The following is a 15,000-nucleotide window of genomic DNA, read 5'->3' on the forward strand; positions in this document are numbered from 1 at the left end:
ACTGATAATAGTGACATTGATAAGGATGATCATGGAGATGCTTCTGATGTCATAATCTCATTTTGCATCCAAAAGACTGCTATGACATCAGCGACAATTCCACCGACATATTTAAAAGTAGATGGATGTTCGTAATCACTTGCGCGGTCATGGGTAGGAAGAAGGTCTATACACGTAGCTATAATTCATGGAACACCGTCAGCATTCATAAATCTCTGGACACTTTTTCTTGATTTTTTATAATGAGGTATGTGAAGATACGTTTCATGTTTCTTATGCGTGTTCTGTCTCCTTTAATTTAGCCGATGTTTTTTTTTTTCCAGACGTTTCATAGACTCTCTATTAACATATTAGATAATACGTTTATAGTCTTCATCAAATCTACTGTCACTCATTCCCTTATTTCAGGCTGATACAATTCTCTTCAACTTATAGCATTAGCATCAATAAGGCCTAAGACATCTCATTCTTGGCGTTAGATATTTTGGCAAAGTTTTCTTTGATACAAGGCCCTACTTTTTTTCTTTTTTTTTTTTTTTTTTTTTTTTTTTCCAATTTCACGTTTCGGTGAACTCGCCTGAAATTGAATGTCATCGTTGTAAGAAGTTTTCGTCGTTTTAATAAAACACTGATTATTATCATCACTGCGAGGGAACTCACTCGCCTCGGTTCAAAATTGTAATAACCTCCTCACGCCCTTCATTTTTTATCCACCGAAACTTAATTATATAATTGTGATTTACTTGCCGGCCGGAGTTCGAGTTTCCCTCGAAGTGCGAGAGAAAGATGCAGGAATGAAAAACAGAAATAGTTGCACAATATTAAGGTTCATTATCTTTAGAGTAATTGAGGCGACACGGTACTCGTTAATTACATTATACTTTTATGAAACCCCCGCAGTGAGGAGGAAGTTTTACCCGCAATTTAGTCGGGGCAAGACATCGTTCTTGGTGCTCTGAACGAATTTCGTTCCACGCTCATTTTCAGGACGTCCAGAAAATGTTTGCAAATTGTTGCTCAAATTAAATCATCTGATTCTTTTTCTATTCTAATCGCTTCATATTTGCATTGTCCTGTATCCAACCACTAATATGTCTAGTTACTGGACCAAGTTCTAAATTTTATAAATAGCTTCATATTTTCATTGTCCTGTATCCAACCATTATCACGTCTTGTTATTGGACCAAGTCCTAAATTTTATAAATAGATAGGTTAAGTGAGATCATGGGTACATAATTAGATAGTAACCGATCTTTTATTATGACTGTATGCCGCATCAGGTCAACTTTGGTAAGGGTCATCTGCCTGATAACCGGGTCACGAGGTACTGAAGGTACCACTATTTGTCCCTTAGTGGGGTAGTTCCGTCAGTGGACCTCACACGGTGCACTGTAGGTATTACTTAGGGTTCATTGCAGCTTGCGTTCGGCCCCTAGCTGCAACCCCTTTCGTTCCTTTTATTGAACCTCCTTTCATATTCTCTTTCTTCATCTTACTTTCCACCCTCTCCTAACACTTGATTTATAGTACAACTGCTTTGAGGTTTTCCTCCTGTTACACCTTTCAAACCTTTTACTGTCAATTTCCATTTCAGCGCTGAATGTAAAAAGTATATCTTACTTTAATTAACCAGACCATTGAGCTGATTAACAGCTCTCCTAGGGCTGGCCAGAAGGATTAGATATTTTTATGTGGCTAGGAACCAATTGGTCACCTAGCAACGGGACCTACAGTTTATTGTGGGAGCCGATCCACATTATATCAAGAAATGAATTCCTATCACCAGAAATAAATTCCTCTGATTCCGCGTTGGCCGAGCCGAGAATCGAACTTCGGACCACCAGATTGGTAGCCGAGCGCGAAAACCACTCTTCCAACGAGGAAAAAGTCAGCGGTGAATTATCTCATAGGTCCCAGTGCTTGGCCTTTGGGCATGAATTTTATATTCAACTCAACACTACTTGTTGCCCGTCTTAAACGACCAGCCATGAAAAAAAAAGAAAAAAAAAAAAAAAAAAAAAAAAAAAAAAAAAAAAAATAGAAACGTCCGATCATCAGTGCGAAACCCCTTTTGGTATTGGTGGTGACCCCATGCAACTATTAATTCGTAGCTATTTGCCTTGCTGGCATTAAAACACGGTCGTAAAGTGCGTCGAGGCATGCTTTTCTCTCCTTTTTTTTTTTCCTTTTTCGCTCCATTGCCTCGCGTGCAGATAATGGCGCCAGGTGTCATGTACTCAGACCAGAGCTGCTACAAATCGTGTATGAGTGGCTACAAAGTGTCAGGAAGCATTAGGCAGAGTTTTTGTGACACTGCCGAAGGCCCCTGGTCGCCTCTCTGGAAGTCCCTTCGGTGGGGGCCCTTGTGTGGGGGAGGGGCTTGATTAACTGACACTGTCAGGAGTAATTCTGTTAGGTGGAGGGGTCGTCGTAACTGATACGCTTCTTTGTTGGACTTTTGTGTAATCTATTTTTTATGCGAACGTTTACGTGACAAATATTGACTTTGGCTTTAATATATATACATAGTATATGTGTGTGTGTGTGTGTGACTGGTAAAAATGTTCGGTTACAGCAGAATATGTATACATCGAGCTACAAATGTCCTTTAATATCTAATTCGCTCTACCTCGGAATTAAAATATTTTCATATATGTTAACCGAAGGGGAATTTTTTAGTCGATAACAAATTGCCCTTGGGTTAGCATATATTAAAATATTTTAATTCCGAGGTAGAGCGAATTAGATATTAAAGGATATTTGTACAGTTTTATATATATACACACACACACACACATATATATATATTATATATATATATATATATACATGATGTGTGTGTATGTTATATGTGTATGTATATATATGTAGTTGTGTGTATGCAACTATGTGAATATTTATTTTATTATTCCAAGTATATTTATGATGAAAATCGGGTAACATTGTTTTTTTTTTCCCGAAAAGCGTCTATGTAACAATTGCATTCTAGCACAGAAAAAAAAACAAAAGAGAAAACTCTCGCGCACCAGAGTAAATCCATAAATCTATTTCCCTCATATTATGTGGCTCCCTTGGATCTATCCATCTTGGAGTGTCGCCTTCTCCGAACTCAGCCCACTGCATATTGCATGGGCGGCCCTTCATAACGATATTACAGTATCTCATGAGAACTAGAAAGAGCGCATAACTGCCGGAAGTAGATACCCAGCGTGGAGGAAAAGACCGGTTACGTCATAATGCTTGATTAGCACTTGTTTTAGTTTTCTGTAAAAGAAAGCTGTTGCGCCGGCTTTGTCCGTCGGCGCCCGCACTTTTTGTATCCGCCCTCAGATCTTAAAAGCTACTGTGACTTGAGGGGATGCAAATTGGTACGTTAATCATCCACCCTCCAATCATCAAACATAGCAAATTGCTACACTCTAGCCTCATTAGGTTTTATTTTATATAAGGTTAAATTTTGCCATGGATCGTGCGTTTGGCAGCCTCACTCTAACGCATCTGGGGAGCAACTGAAGTGCTACCGGTCGTATCTGATAGTTTTAATACAGCATCATACAACGTACAGAAAACTTGATTGCTCAGACGAAACTTCGGTGCATTTTTTACTTGTTTGTTAATTTGTTCAATACACTGCAAATTATGCTTTGCAAACATTCTTTGAGAAAGGGTTTTACTCTCATTTTTTTTAATATGTGACTTTACTAATTTAAGCTGTCATTGTAGACATCAACAGTACGTATATATTATGTAACTGACTTGTGTTATTCTCAATGTTCTCGTTCCCAAATTTATTGACAATTTTTAATAAATTTTCAATAAACTTTTCTTAGCTACGCCAGTATAATTGACTGGACTGGAACGCATTAAAATAAAGTGTGCTATACAACGCATTGTATAATGCTACTTAATCAGGTTTTATAATATATAATTATATATATATATATATATATATATATATATATATATATATATATGTATGTATATATATATATATATTATATTATATATATATATATATAAAATATATATAATCAGCTGTTAATTTTTTTAAGTAAGGTTGCTTTTTATTGTTATCTCACTGAGGACAAAAGATGTGAATTGTCTAGACATTATTACAAGCACTGATTCTCAAACGTTTAGCAAGAGTATAAAATCTTGGAATGGAAGTAAAATGCCTTTTCTACACGACATAGAGAAATAACTCGTCTAGTGAACGCGGAAACAAATAAAATCACGGGTAAATCTCTCATCGAAATTACCTTCTGATATGCAAAGGGCCTCATATTCTCTTTCTGACTCAGTGGTCGCTCGAGGTGCCCTCCGTCGTTAATGGAAATATATGAAATTTTCTGAATAAATTTGAATAAGTTGTTGTTCGTGTCCCGGAAAATTGTTACGATATTTGCCGACAGTTTTCTGCTTGTTTGTTTTCTTTATTAGAAATAAAAGCTCGCAGGTCGTATCCACTCTCTGCTTTTCTGTTTGTTTGTTATACAACACATGCCCATTAAGTGTACCATTAAGGTGCATGTAATGAGATATATAGCCAGTCCATTAAGGGACACACACGTCATGGTAAACGGCCGGGCCTCTGAGACGTGGGCGCTAATGTGAAAGATATTATTATTATTATTATTATTATTATTATTATTATTATTATTATTATTATTTTAAATAAAATCACATTCATTGAGGATTCGTTTACCAATTCCAGTGACTCGTTTGATGATGACATGAGATTATTATTATACTTTCCTCACATTCTTTTTAGAAAAAAATCCTTTTGTTGACTAACTCTGAATGTGCTTATAAGTCAGTTGATTTTTTAAATAAACAAAAATTAAAGCAATAAGAAAGGAGTAAATATAGGTGCATATTAGTAACCAAATGTTCATAAGACACAAACTATGGCATGCTGATGATGCCAAGAAAGGCGTTTAAGTCGCATACCATCCTTCAAAGCGACGAATTCACTGGATAAATAATATCCATTTTCCCAACACTAATGTGGACACACGAATTAAGTCACAAGTGATGTGCGTGCGGCCGTAAACATACGCATGAGGGCGCCCCCCCCCCCCCCCCCCAACCCCCCCCCCCCCCCCCCAAACCCCCCCCCCCCCCCCCCAGCGCCCAGAAAGCCCGATAATCCAGAACTCAGCCCTGGAATTCAGCCACTGGTAAAGTCTGCTTGTTTTCCCCGTTCTGCCTTCCGTCTTATGGTTCGCATGTAAGGGAATGCTTGTGCGCTCGCGTTTGTGTATTCGATGAATGCTTGTGTGCGCGTGTATGTGTTTCGGGTGCTTGTAGTGTGTGCATGCGTATATATATAGCTCCACGTGGATCAATGAAAAGCTGAATGTCAAATGTATTCGATATCGGGGAAGTTTGACACCGTGCCTTAACCGAAGACGACCATCCATCAAGTTCGGCCTGACCGCATCTGCCACTTATGAGCCACCCCTCCCCCCTCTCCCTATCCCCCCCTACCCCCTCCCGTCCTTCCTCCCACTTCCGTGAACCACGTGATCATGTAATGCGCTCGCCTGGCGCCCAAGGGAGCCCTCGGAGGGATGGGAAAATTCCGACGGTGGGAGATGCAGGAGGAGGGTCCATGCCAAGAGACAGATTTTGATAATAGATGAAGTGGACGAAGGAAAGGACAAGGTACAGAACGCTGTATAAAGAGACAAAGACTAGAGAATATATAGGACAGGGTACATGCTACCTAAAGAGCATATAGTAATTGGCATATCATGTGTATTGCATTCACTCAGAAACTGACAAATTAGAGGCAGGATGACATGGAAACAGACTGGAACATTCCATGAAGTTAAACAGTGTAAGGACAGACTAATACATTTGGAAGAGGACAAAACATACACGCAAATGCGTAGAGACATGAGTAGGTCAGAACGAAAAGCAGAAGACAGACTAGACGACAGAAAACATATACTGACGAAGGGAGACAGACAGATATGTAAAGAAAACAGTGAAAAGGAGGCCTGAGGAGACGTGGGACGACGCTTGAGACAAAGTAGCGGAGACATGGAAGAAAACATCAGGAGAAACAGAGGCATACAGGAAGCATGACAAGACGCATGCTAACGTGCTGGAAAAGAGAAAAAGAGACAAGAGACGTGAGACACCAGCAATGATTTACGTACAGGCAGCCAGGTGAAATAAAAACTCATCGGGTGATAAGCAGAGGCCGTCATGAAACGACAGACTGATTGATAAGGACACAAATGACACGGAGAAATGTGAAGAGTCAAGGCGATAGAATGACGAAGAGACTGAGGGCAATGTCAGAGACGTCACGTGTCTCCCTCAGGTGAAGCAGAACGAATACAGCGGGACAAAGAACCTCGTAAACATCTCGGGTCTTTTCAACTTTTATTGCATGAGACGATTGCTACATACGCTCGTCTATATCATGAGTGAAGGTATATATGTCTTTTAGCCACTAATGTCTGACGAAATCTTGTTGAAGTTGCTGATATTATATTATAAATATCGAATGGTGGTAGGAACGCTACGATGCCTTGAAAAACGTGTGCAGTAACGTATAAGTGCACAATTTTCTATAGATATATTTCTGCCGCACTTTACACTTGAAATTACTAAGCACGGTATTCCAGGTTACCTTAGGAAAGGGATACATTGCACTGTGCGTGCAACTGAAAGCGGAACACCATAGTTATCTGCTTGAGCATTTTGTTAGGTTTCTCATGATTTCTTGATTGCTGAATAGTAATAGTATTAGATTTATTAGTACTGTCTGTCGGGCTACTTACTCTAGTAATTCCAGGAATTTTGTATGACCAGAAACAGAGTCGGATGTTACATGTTTTTTTTTTCTAGTATTCAGTCAGCTTTCCATTTGGCAATGATCCGATCTCTCTCAATAAGGAACTCGCTGAATGATGTTCGGGAACAGTTACCACCCTTTTGCCTCCGAGGAAGTAACATAAGAAGATTCTACCCAAAAGATGAATTCGCTGGACCCTTCTGCCTCTCCCGTATCACACACTTGAAGAATATTCTTAAATGGCTTTTGAGTAGCTGAACGTCAGGCTGGGATCATTATACATGGATATAGCTCCTCAGTGGCGTGGTTGGTATGGTGTTGAGGTACCACCTCGGTGGCCGCGAGTTCGAGTCTCGGGCATTCCATTGAGGTGTGAGTGATGTGTATTTCTGGTGATAGAAGTGTACTCTCAACGTGGTTCAGAAGTTCACGTAAAGCCGTTGGTCCCGTTGCTGAATAACCACTGGTTCCATGCAACGTAAAAACACCTTACAAACAAACAAACAAAACATTACACAAGGATATGCTCATACTGTCCCTTATTACATATATATATATATATATATATATATATATATATATATATATATATATATATATATATATATATATTATTTATATATATTATATATATATGTATATATATATATAGATGTGTGTGTGTGCGTATGTTGCCAGATCGCGTATTGGAACTTCCTCGTAGAAATGAACGCGTAGTAAAGAGAATCCTGGACTCGGTCAAGAATAGCTGAGGAACGAGCGAGACCCTCTGTCTAAACCGTGTCAATAACCATCGATTGATACCGAGAATTCGCTCGCTGTTATCGACAATAGCCGAACCATTTCGAGAAAGAGGCGCTTCCGTTTTACTACGAAGATTTTTGATCGTCTCCTGAAGCTTTCGAGTCATTCCCGAGAGTAGCTGTCCATCCCAGGAGGAGATCATGTTGCGGAAAGAACGAAAATTGTCCCGTTTGGTGTCGAGACTCTACGGCCGTGTACAGCTGTGGAACTGGAATCAGTGACTATGTTATATTACAGAAGAATGTTCCGTGTTTTGTGTTCCGTGCCTGGGCCAGGCCCTGCTGGCGAGACATGCATGGAACTCATCTATCATTTTAATCCATACTCCGGATATTACATGTATTCACGTTGCTGCTGCTGCTGCTGCTGCTACTGTTGCTGTTGTCGCTGCTGCTGCTTCTGCTGTTGTTGTTTGGGGACAATCGATACGCAAATTTTTTTTTTTTTTTTTTTTTTGGGGGGGGTGTTTTTCTTCTTCTCGGAGAAGAGAAGTTTACGTCGGGTGAGGAAAATTGTGTACACCACAATTTTCTAGTTTCAAAAATGTTTTGACAGACGTAGATTCCAATTCTGTCGTGAGCTAAAGGTCACGTTACCAGGGTTGTAAAAATCCTTCATGCAAATCTCGATTTTTTTCTTTCATTTTTTCCGCATAATTTAAAGTCTCTCGTTCGAAAAGAAATAGAAAGAATGGCCGAGACTCGTGTGTTTCCGGCACAGAATCACGCAAATTTCTTGACATCATATCTTTCTCGAGTTGCATGTTGTTTAGTCTGAATTGTATATCTCTTTGGTAACTATGCCTTGGAAATGAGCTGTTTTGATGCAGGTCGTTGTTTTAGTTTTCAGTATGCGAGTAATTGTTCGTGTATTTATTTATAAGCATGCTGATACGTTTCTTTCGTTTGATGAAACCTATTGACGTGGGTCAAGCACATAGGGGCCATTGACTTGAAATTCAAGCTTCCAAAGAATGTTGGTTTCAACCTCCCACCGCAGACCCCACACTGCAGCAGTAACTGATCACGATACGGAGCCACTGTATGGTCGTTTATTGTTCAAACAGCACCCACTGAATATCCATTTCCGTATAGGGTCTCGGACGCTCTTCCCTGTATCCTTCACGATTCATCAACAAATTGTCAGTTATCAAGATTGAGAATGAATAAATTCACAATCATCACAGACAGGTTGAAAACCAGTGAACGACTTATTTTTTAGTTCTAACCTTTGCTTCCTAAGATTTTCCATCAGTGTCTAAAGATTCTCAGTCATTAACCTATTTGCAACCAGTGTTGCCAACTATCTAAGAGCTCCTTACCCTACCTAAGGCACTGAAAATGACCCTACTTTCACTGTCATATTACCCTACGCCCGGCCTTAAGATATATAAATATTAATCAATTTGTTGTTCACTGGTTACTTTTTGATAAAATACAAAGACAAGCATCTTGAAATGACCCTACTACATTTTGCTCAGATTTCGTGACAATACCCCGTTACCCTACAGACCCAGCTTTGAGGCTTAATTACCCTATGCGTAGGGTAATTACCCCACGGTTGGCAACACTGTTTGCAACCTGTTTGTAATACGTGGGGAAGACGTCGCCTTGGAATGTTTATGGGATGTTTTGCTTACCTCAGGGCGGAACCAAGAGGTAACTTGCCTTGTATCATGACCATCCATTTAAGTAATAATAATAATAATAATAATAATAATAATAATAATTAATGACAATTAAAAGCCACAGTAGTGTTAAAATAGAGGGATACGGAGCAGTATCCGAAAGTCTCTCCTTGTATTTTTTTAGCATTGTACAATAATATATTTTAACACCACTATGGCTTTTAATTGTCAATACTATAGCCTCGTTACGGAGGTTCCTTAGTTCAATAATAATAATAATAATAATAATAATAATAATAATAATAATAATAATAATAATAATAATAATAATAATAATAATAATATCCTTTATTTCAGCTCAGGGAGTATACAAAATACAAGCATAAACATACACAATCTAGATACATGAGACATGATAAAAAAAAAATGGATAAACGTCACTATCCACACAATAGCTGAGGTAGTATAAAAGATAGTAATCAAAATACTGGTAATATAACAGTAATGATATTGGAGAGAAAAAAAATGCATTGAGAGTTATAATTGTTAGTGAACAGATTATATAAGTTAAATTTCAGCTAGAGAACTTAGGGGGTTATAGTAGTCAGGTCCAGAGGGCTAATTACGAAAATTGAATGTAGAAAAAGTTTAACTTGATAGTACTCACTAACAATGAAAAGGTAAAATGTCAGAAATAAATGTAATAACAATGACAGATTCTGTATATAACACCTTGCCAATACAGAGATCAAGTCCTTTAGGGAACAAACGCCTCATTTTCCCATCTTTCCCACAATTTACTTCTTGCTTCACTCCTTAGGAAGGTGATGTACTTCAGTTATCCCATCTGTAGACTATTTTAGGCTATGGAGTTTACCCAGCGAACTCTGGAAAGAACACAAGATGGGTGGTACAATAGAGTTTAATTGTGAGGACGAACTAATGGAGTATCATCCATAAAATGATTTTAATTAATTTTGGCTTATGAAACGTACTCAACATTACAATATGCTTTTGAAATTGAAAGTATGACTTTCAACGATATTAACGCCAACTATCATCCAAAAATAAACAAAGCAATCGGTAGATAATAACTACAATAATTTAGCCAAGAAAGTGATCCGTAACTTCTACTTTCTACAAAATAGCAACGAACATGTATTTTCGTAGCAAAGAACCCAAAGGCTCCAGGAATAAGTATAAAAGAAATAAATCCTTTTACTGTTCCTCTATTCATATTCTTTCTGCTTTATCTTGCTATCCATCCCCCCCCAGCAATTATTTCAGGATGCAACTGCGAGGTTGTCCTCCTGCTACACCTTTCAAACCTACCTATTGTGTTTGCTTTTTAGCGCTGAATGACTTCATAGGTCCAAGTGCTTGGCCTTTGGCCTAAGCTCACTCCACTGTGTGGCCTAAACTCTGCTCCATTCCACTATGCATCTATTATAGTCAGTCGGAAATGAAACGCTTTTCCTCTGTTACACCTGATACTAAGGTGATGATTTCGGGTATTATGGCACTTCTTTACCCAGTGTATGTATAGCGTAATCGTTGCTTGTTGTTATTTACCTTATAAAAAAGGTAATTTTTCACCGGACGACGAGCTGAACACAGAGTATTCAGCGCCAAGACTTTTTTTTTTTCTTCCTTGAAACTGATCAGTGCTTTTATTCTTATGCCTTGGGAAAATTTTTGTATAAAATATGTAGTGATTGAAAGACGTTATGAATGTAACACTGACGTTATTAGTGAAAAACCAGTTTTCTTTGATATATGTACAGATTGAACACAAGTCAACGCTTTATTGGTAGTTTTATCCAGATCTGTTCCCTATCTACGATCGTTGACTTGTTTCCAACTTGTTGGAAATATGGATGCGATAAGTTACCGACGTGTAACTAATTCTAGACAATCGGAGACGAATAGAAAATGAACGGAGGACGGTATGATCGTGAAATTGAAGTATGAGATAGATCAGGTATGTCTTGAGATGAGTTATTACTAGACAGTCTGAGACGAAGAGAAAATGAACGGAGGAAGGTATGATCGTGAAATTGAAGTGTGAGTTAGATGAGGTTTGTCTTGAGATGAGCTAATGTTAGACAGTCTGAGACGAAGAGAAAATGAACGGAGGAAGGTATGATCGTGAAATTGAAGTACGAGTTAGATGAGGTTTTTCTTGTGATGATATTTTGCTTTAGAAAGAGAGAGGCGAAAAACTGAAGCTGACTTCCTTTCCCTTCCAGGTACAGTACATGGCACACATGGAGTACGACAACGGAGAAGCGATGGCGCTCCCCCAGCTCAATATCTCCAATAAGGGACTCGTTCCTCCCAGACCAGAGACCTTCAGGTAAGTAGCAAGACACCAGTATTGCCTTATGCAAATCAAGAAGCATTTATGGCTTTCTGTGTACGCACAGATCTGTGATCGCCCACAAAAACAGGTCAAGAGAAACCTTGGTTAGTTGTTATGCGCATATATATATATAATATATATATATATATATAATATATTATATATATATATATATATATATATATTTATAGTAATATATATATATATATATATACATACATCATACATAATATATATATATATATAGCAATATGATATATATATGTGTGTATTATATATATATATATATACATCATACATAATATAATTATATATATGTAATATATAATATATATATATATTATATATATATATATATATATATATATATATATATATAAATTTAATAGCGACAATGCCCTCTGAACCTCTCAAATTCTTTGCTCTATTTTTTTGGATACGCTTGTCACTGCAAAGCTCGATGAAGTTGGCGCAGAAGGCTTTGCGGTGACAAGCGTATCCAAGGAAAAAAAAAGAACAAAGAATCGAAGAAGTTAAGAGAGCAATGCGGCTATGACAATTTCATATGGATCTGGTAAAAATGACCGGTAAATTCAATATATATATTTATATATATATATATATATATATATATATATATATATTATATATATATATATATAGTATTTATAATAAATTAAGACGCAACAGAATAGCCTCGACAGCAGCAACCCTCGGCCGTCTCATGCAGCTCTAACGAATATGGCCCTTAATTCAGCGTCGACCTCCGTTGCTCAAGGAAATAGTTGACATCGAGCTGTTCTCACTCCTATTTCCTTGGGCAGCCGGAGAATTAATCTCAGGTAGGAGGGCCATGTTCTGTCACTGGCCGTCCTGGGTAAAGTCGGCCGGGGGAGATATGGGGCCCACCCCTTCCGCCGCAGGTTTATTTGTTCATTACGAGTTGTAATCTTGTTTGGATTGCCATTTGTTTAATACTCGGAGGCTTGGACCATCTAATCAAAATAAAAAAGGGCAGTTTTTGCGACATAACTGTAATTTTTAAACGTCAGTCGCTTTACATAATTGCTGTTTATGTGTTTGTAATGTTAATTTGACGCAATATCTCCATGGGCCAAATGTTCATGAAACTGTTCCTTTCGCTACAGATAGAACATGTGGCTTTTTTGTGGGGGTGTGGGGGGTGGAAATCGTATTTAAGGGAGGAAGACACGCTAGGCAAAAAGATAATTCGTATAAGAATGAGCACATCAATATACAAATGTGGAATCTTATATTTTGTTAATACCTGCTAAAAAATAAACGAAAGTTGAAGACACTGACGCCTCAGTAGCTGTTAACCAGCTCTCCTAACCAAAGTGTTAAGTTTGAATGTGAATATAATGCCTTTGGATCATTTGGTTCACTTATAAATGTGTGTATATATATATATATTATAATATATATATATATATATATATTATATATATAATATAATAATATATTTATATATAATATAATTTTAATTTGTAATGAGTATTGTCGATGGGGCAACTCTTTAAAGCTGTTTATGACCCCAAATCATTCAAGTTTTAATTCATTTTTCTAAACGATTTTTACGTAGGTTTACAGCCTGAAATGCCTTCATTGACTTTGTTTTTTGCATTACATACTGAATTTATGAATAATGGTAATACTGAACTGCCATCTACATAGGAAAAGTCAAGTGGGGCTGTCCACTGTTTACTCAAATACTTTATATGGGTTTCCCCTATTGACCCTATTTACATTAACGTTAGTGATATCTTTGAATTGGCATCTAGTACCATCGTATCTTATCCGATAAAAAAGAATTAGTGAAGTAGTGGACACTGGGTATTTTTTTCATTTTTATTTATTTATTTATCATTTAATATTATTATTATTATTGTTATTTTGGTAGAAGACCCTCTTTTAGGCAAATGCTGTTAAAAAGGATGGCAGAATTAAGCGTGTTGATTTTATACATTGTTTTTTTCTATTTTCCTTGCAATTCGCTTCTCAGGCTCAGCGATGTTTCTGAGTAACTGGTCAATATTCATAATGGGAATTTTCAAAAATTCCCATTATGAATATTGGACAGTTACTCAGAAACATCGCTGAGCCTGAGAAGCGAATTGTAAGTAAAATAAAAAAAACAATATATAAAATCAACTCGCTTAATTCTGCCATCCTTTTTAACAGCATTATTATTATTATTATTATTATTATTATTATTATTATTATTATTATTATTATTATTATTAATTAATATTTTGCGGAGGATCAGAAATAAGCAGCTCATGTCCTTGTTCTCTCTCCTGGTTTTTGAACGAATGTTCAAACCCCCCCCCCCCCCCCCCCCCCATCGCTCAGCTGGGCAGCTAGCTACCGGGTGCTATCTCGCCCAAACTATGATGGATGCATGAGGTAAAGTTCACTTTAATTCTGAATGATAGGGTTTAAGCTCCGGTCCTCGAAAATCGCCTTCAATCACCCCCACGAATTTCTCCCCTGAAGATTTTCCCGTCTCGGTACTTTGTGACCTTCAACCGAAGTATTATTCTGCCTGGGCCCTGCCGCCAGCCCTCGGAGACACCTTCATTTCCCTTTCCAGCTGTTATCGTTGTTATAATGGACGTCATCGAAGCCATTAATTCGGGGCCGGCAAGGCAATTCATCAGCGCCGTTCCAATAAGGGTCCCTTTGTCGTCCTTCATCTTTTCTTCATCAATTCTTCATCTTCTTAAACGCCAAGGACCACTTATTCATCCGAGTCATTTCTCTCGCCTCCGTCACTATGAAGATCGTTCTGAATGGAGGCCCGTCATTCATTACCTCCCTTCTCTCCCCCATCTCATCATTCTCTGGGGTTGGGTCGGGGCGTGCCGCCTCCTCCTCCTCCTCCTCCTCCTCCTCCTCCTCCTCCTCCTCCTCCTCCTCCCAACCACCATATACCTACAAAATTGAAGGAAAATTCTCTTAACTAACTTCGGAGTCAAACAAAATCAACGAAGAAGTGATAGAAAGAAAATGGTTCAAGTTTTATGTAGTTTCCCGCACTGAATTCCAGAATTTACAAGTAGACTCTCCCGAACTTTTTCCCATCCTTACTACGCTGCATTTCCATTTCACGGAGTTCACAGACGAAGTTGAAATGATCAAGAAAAGAAGATTTCCATCCAGTTTTTCTTGTTTTGGGAAACCGACCTCTGGTGCTATACTCTTCATGAGATTTTCCTCATTCAGGTGCTGTTGGAGTCATGATAAATAACACCATCGGCTGTAGCTGCTACATTTGATACGAATATCAGTAAATTCTTTTAAAGTCAGTAGTATTTTCTCTGTTGACTTCAGTCTCCGTAGATGAAAGTGGTAATATATTCGTTTTTACGCACT

General features: G+C 38.0%; 1 protein-coding gene across 1 annotated transcript in view; it reads left to right on the forward strand.

Annotated features, from left to right (window-relative positions):
* Nucleotides 1–15,000, forward strand: part of LOC135211981 (tyrosine-protein kinase RYK-like) — a 451,093-nt gene that overhangs the window by 263,789 nt on the left and 172,304 nt on the right. The window contains exon 3 of the mRNA XM_064245244.1: nucleotides 11,492–11,598. Within this exon, the coding sequence (XP_064101314.1) occupies nucleotides 11,492–11,598 (107 nt within the window). The remainder of the gene's footprint in view (nucleotides 1–11,491; nucleotides 11,599–15,000) is intronic.

The sequence above is a fragment of the Macrobrachium nipponense genome, chromosome 40 (assembly GCF_015104395.2).
Source record: "Macrobrachium nipponense isolate FS-2020 chromosome 40, ASM1510439v2, whole genome shotgun sequence".
NCBI lineage: Eukaryota > Metazoa > Arthropoda > Malacostraca > Decapoda > Palaemonidae > Macrobrachium > Macrobrachium nipponense.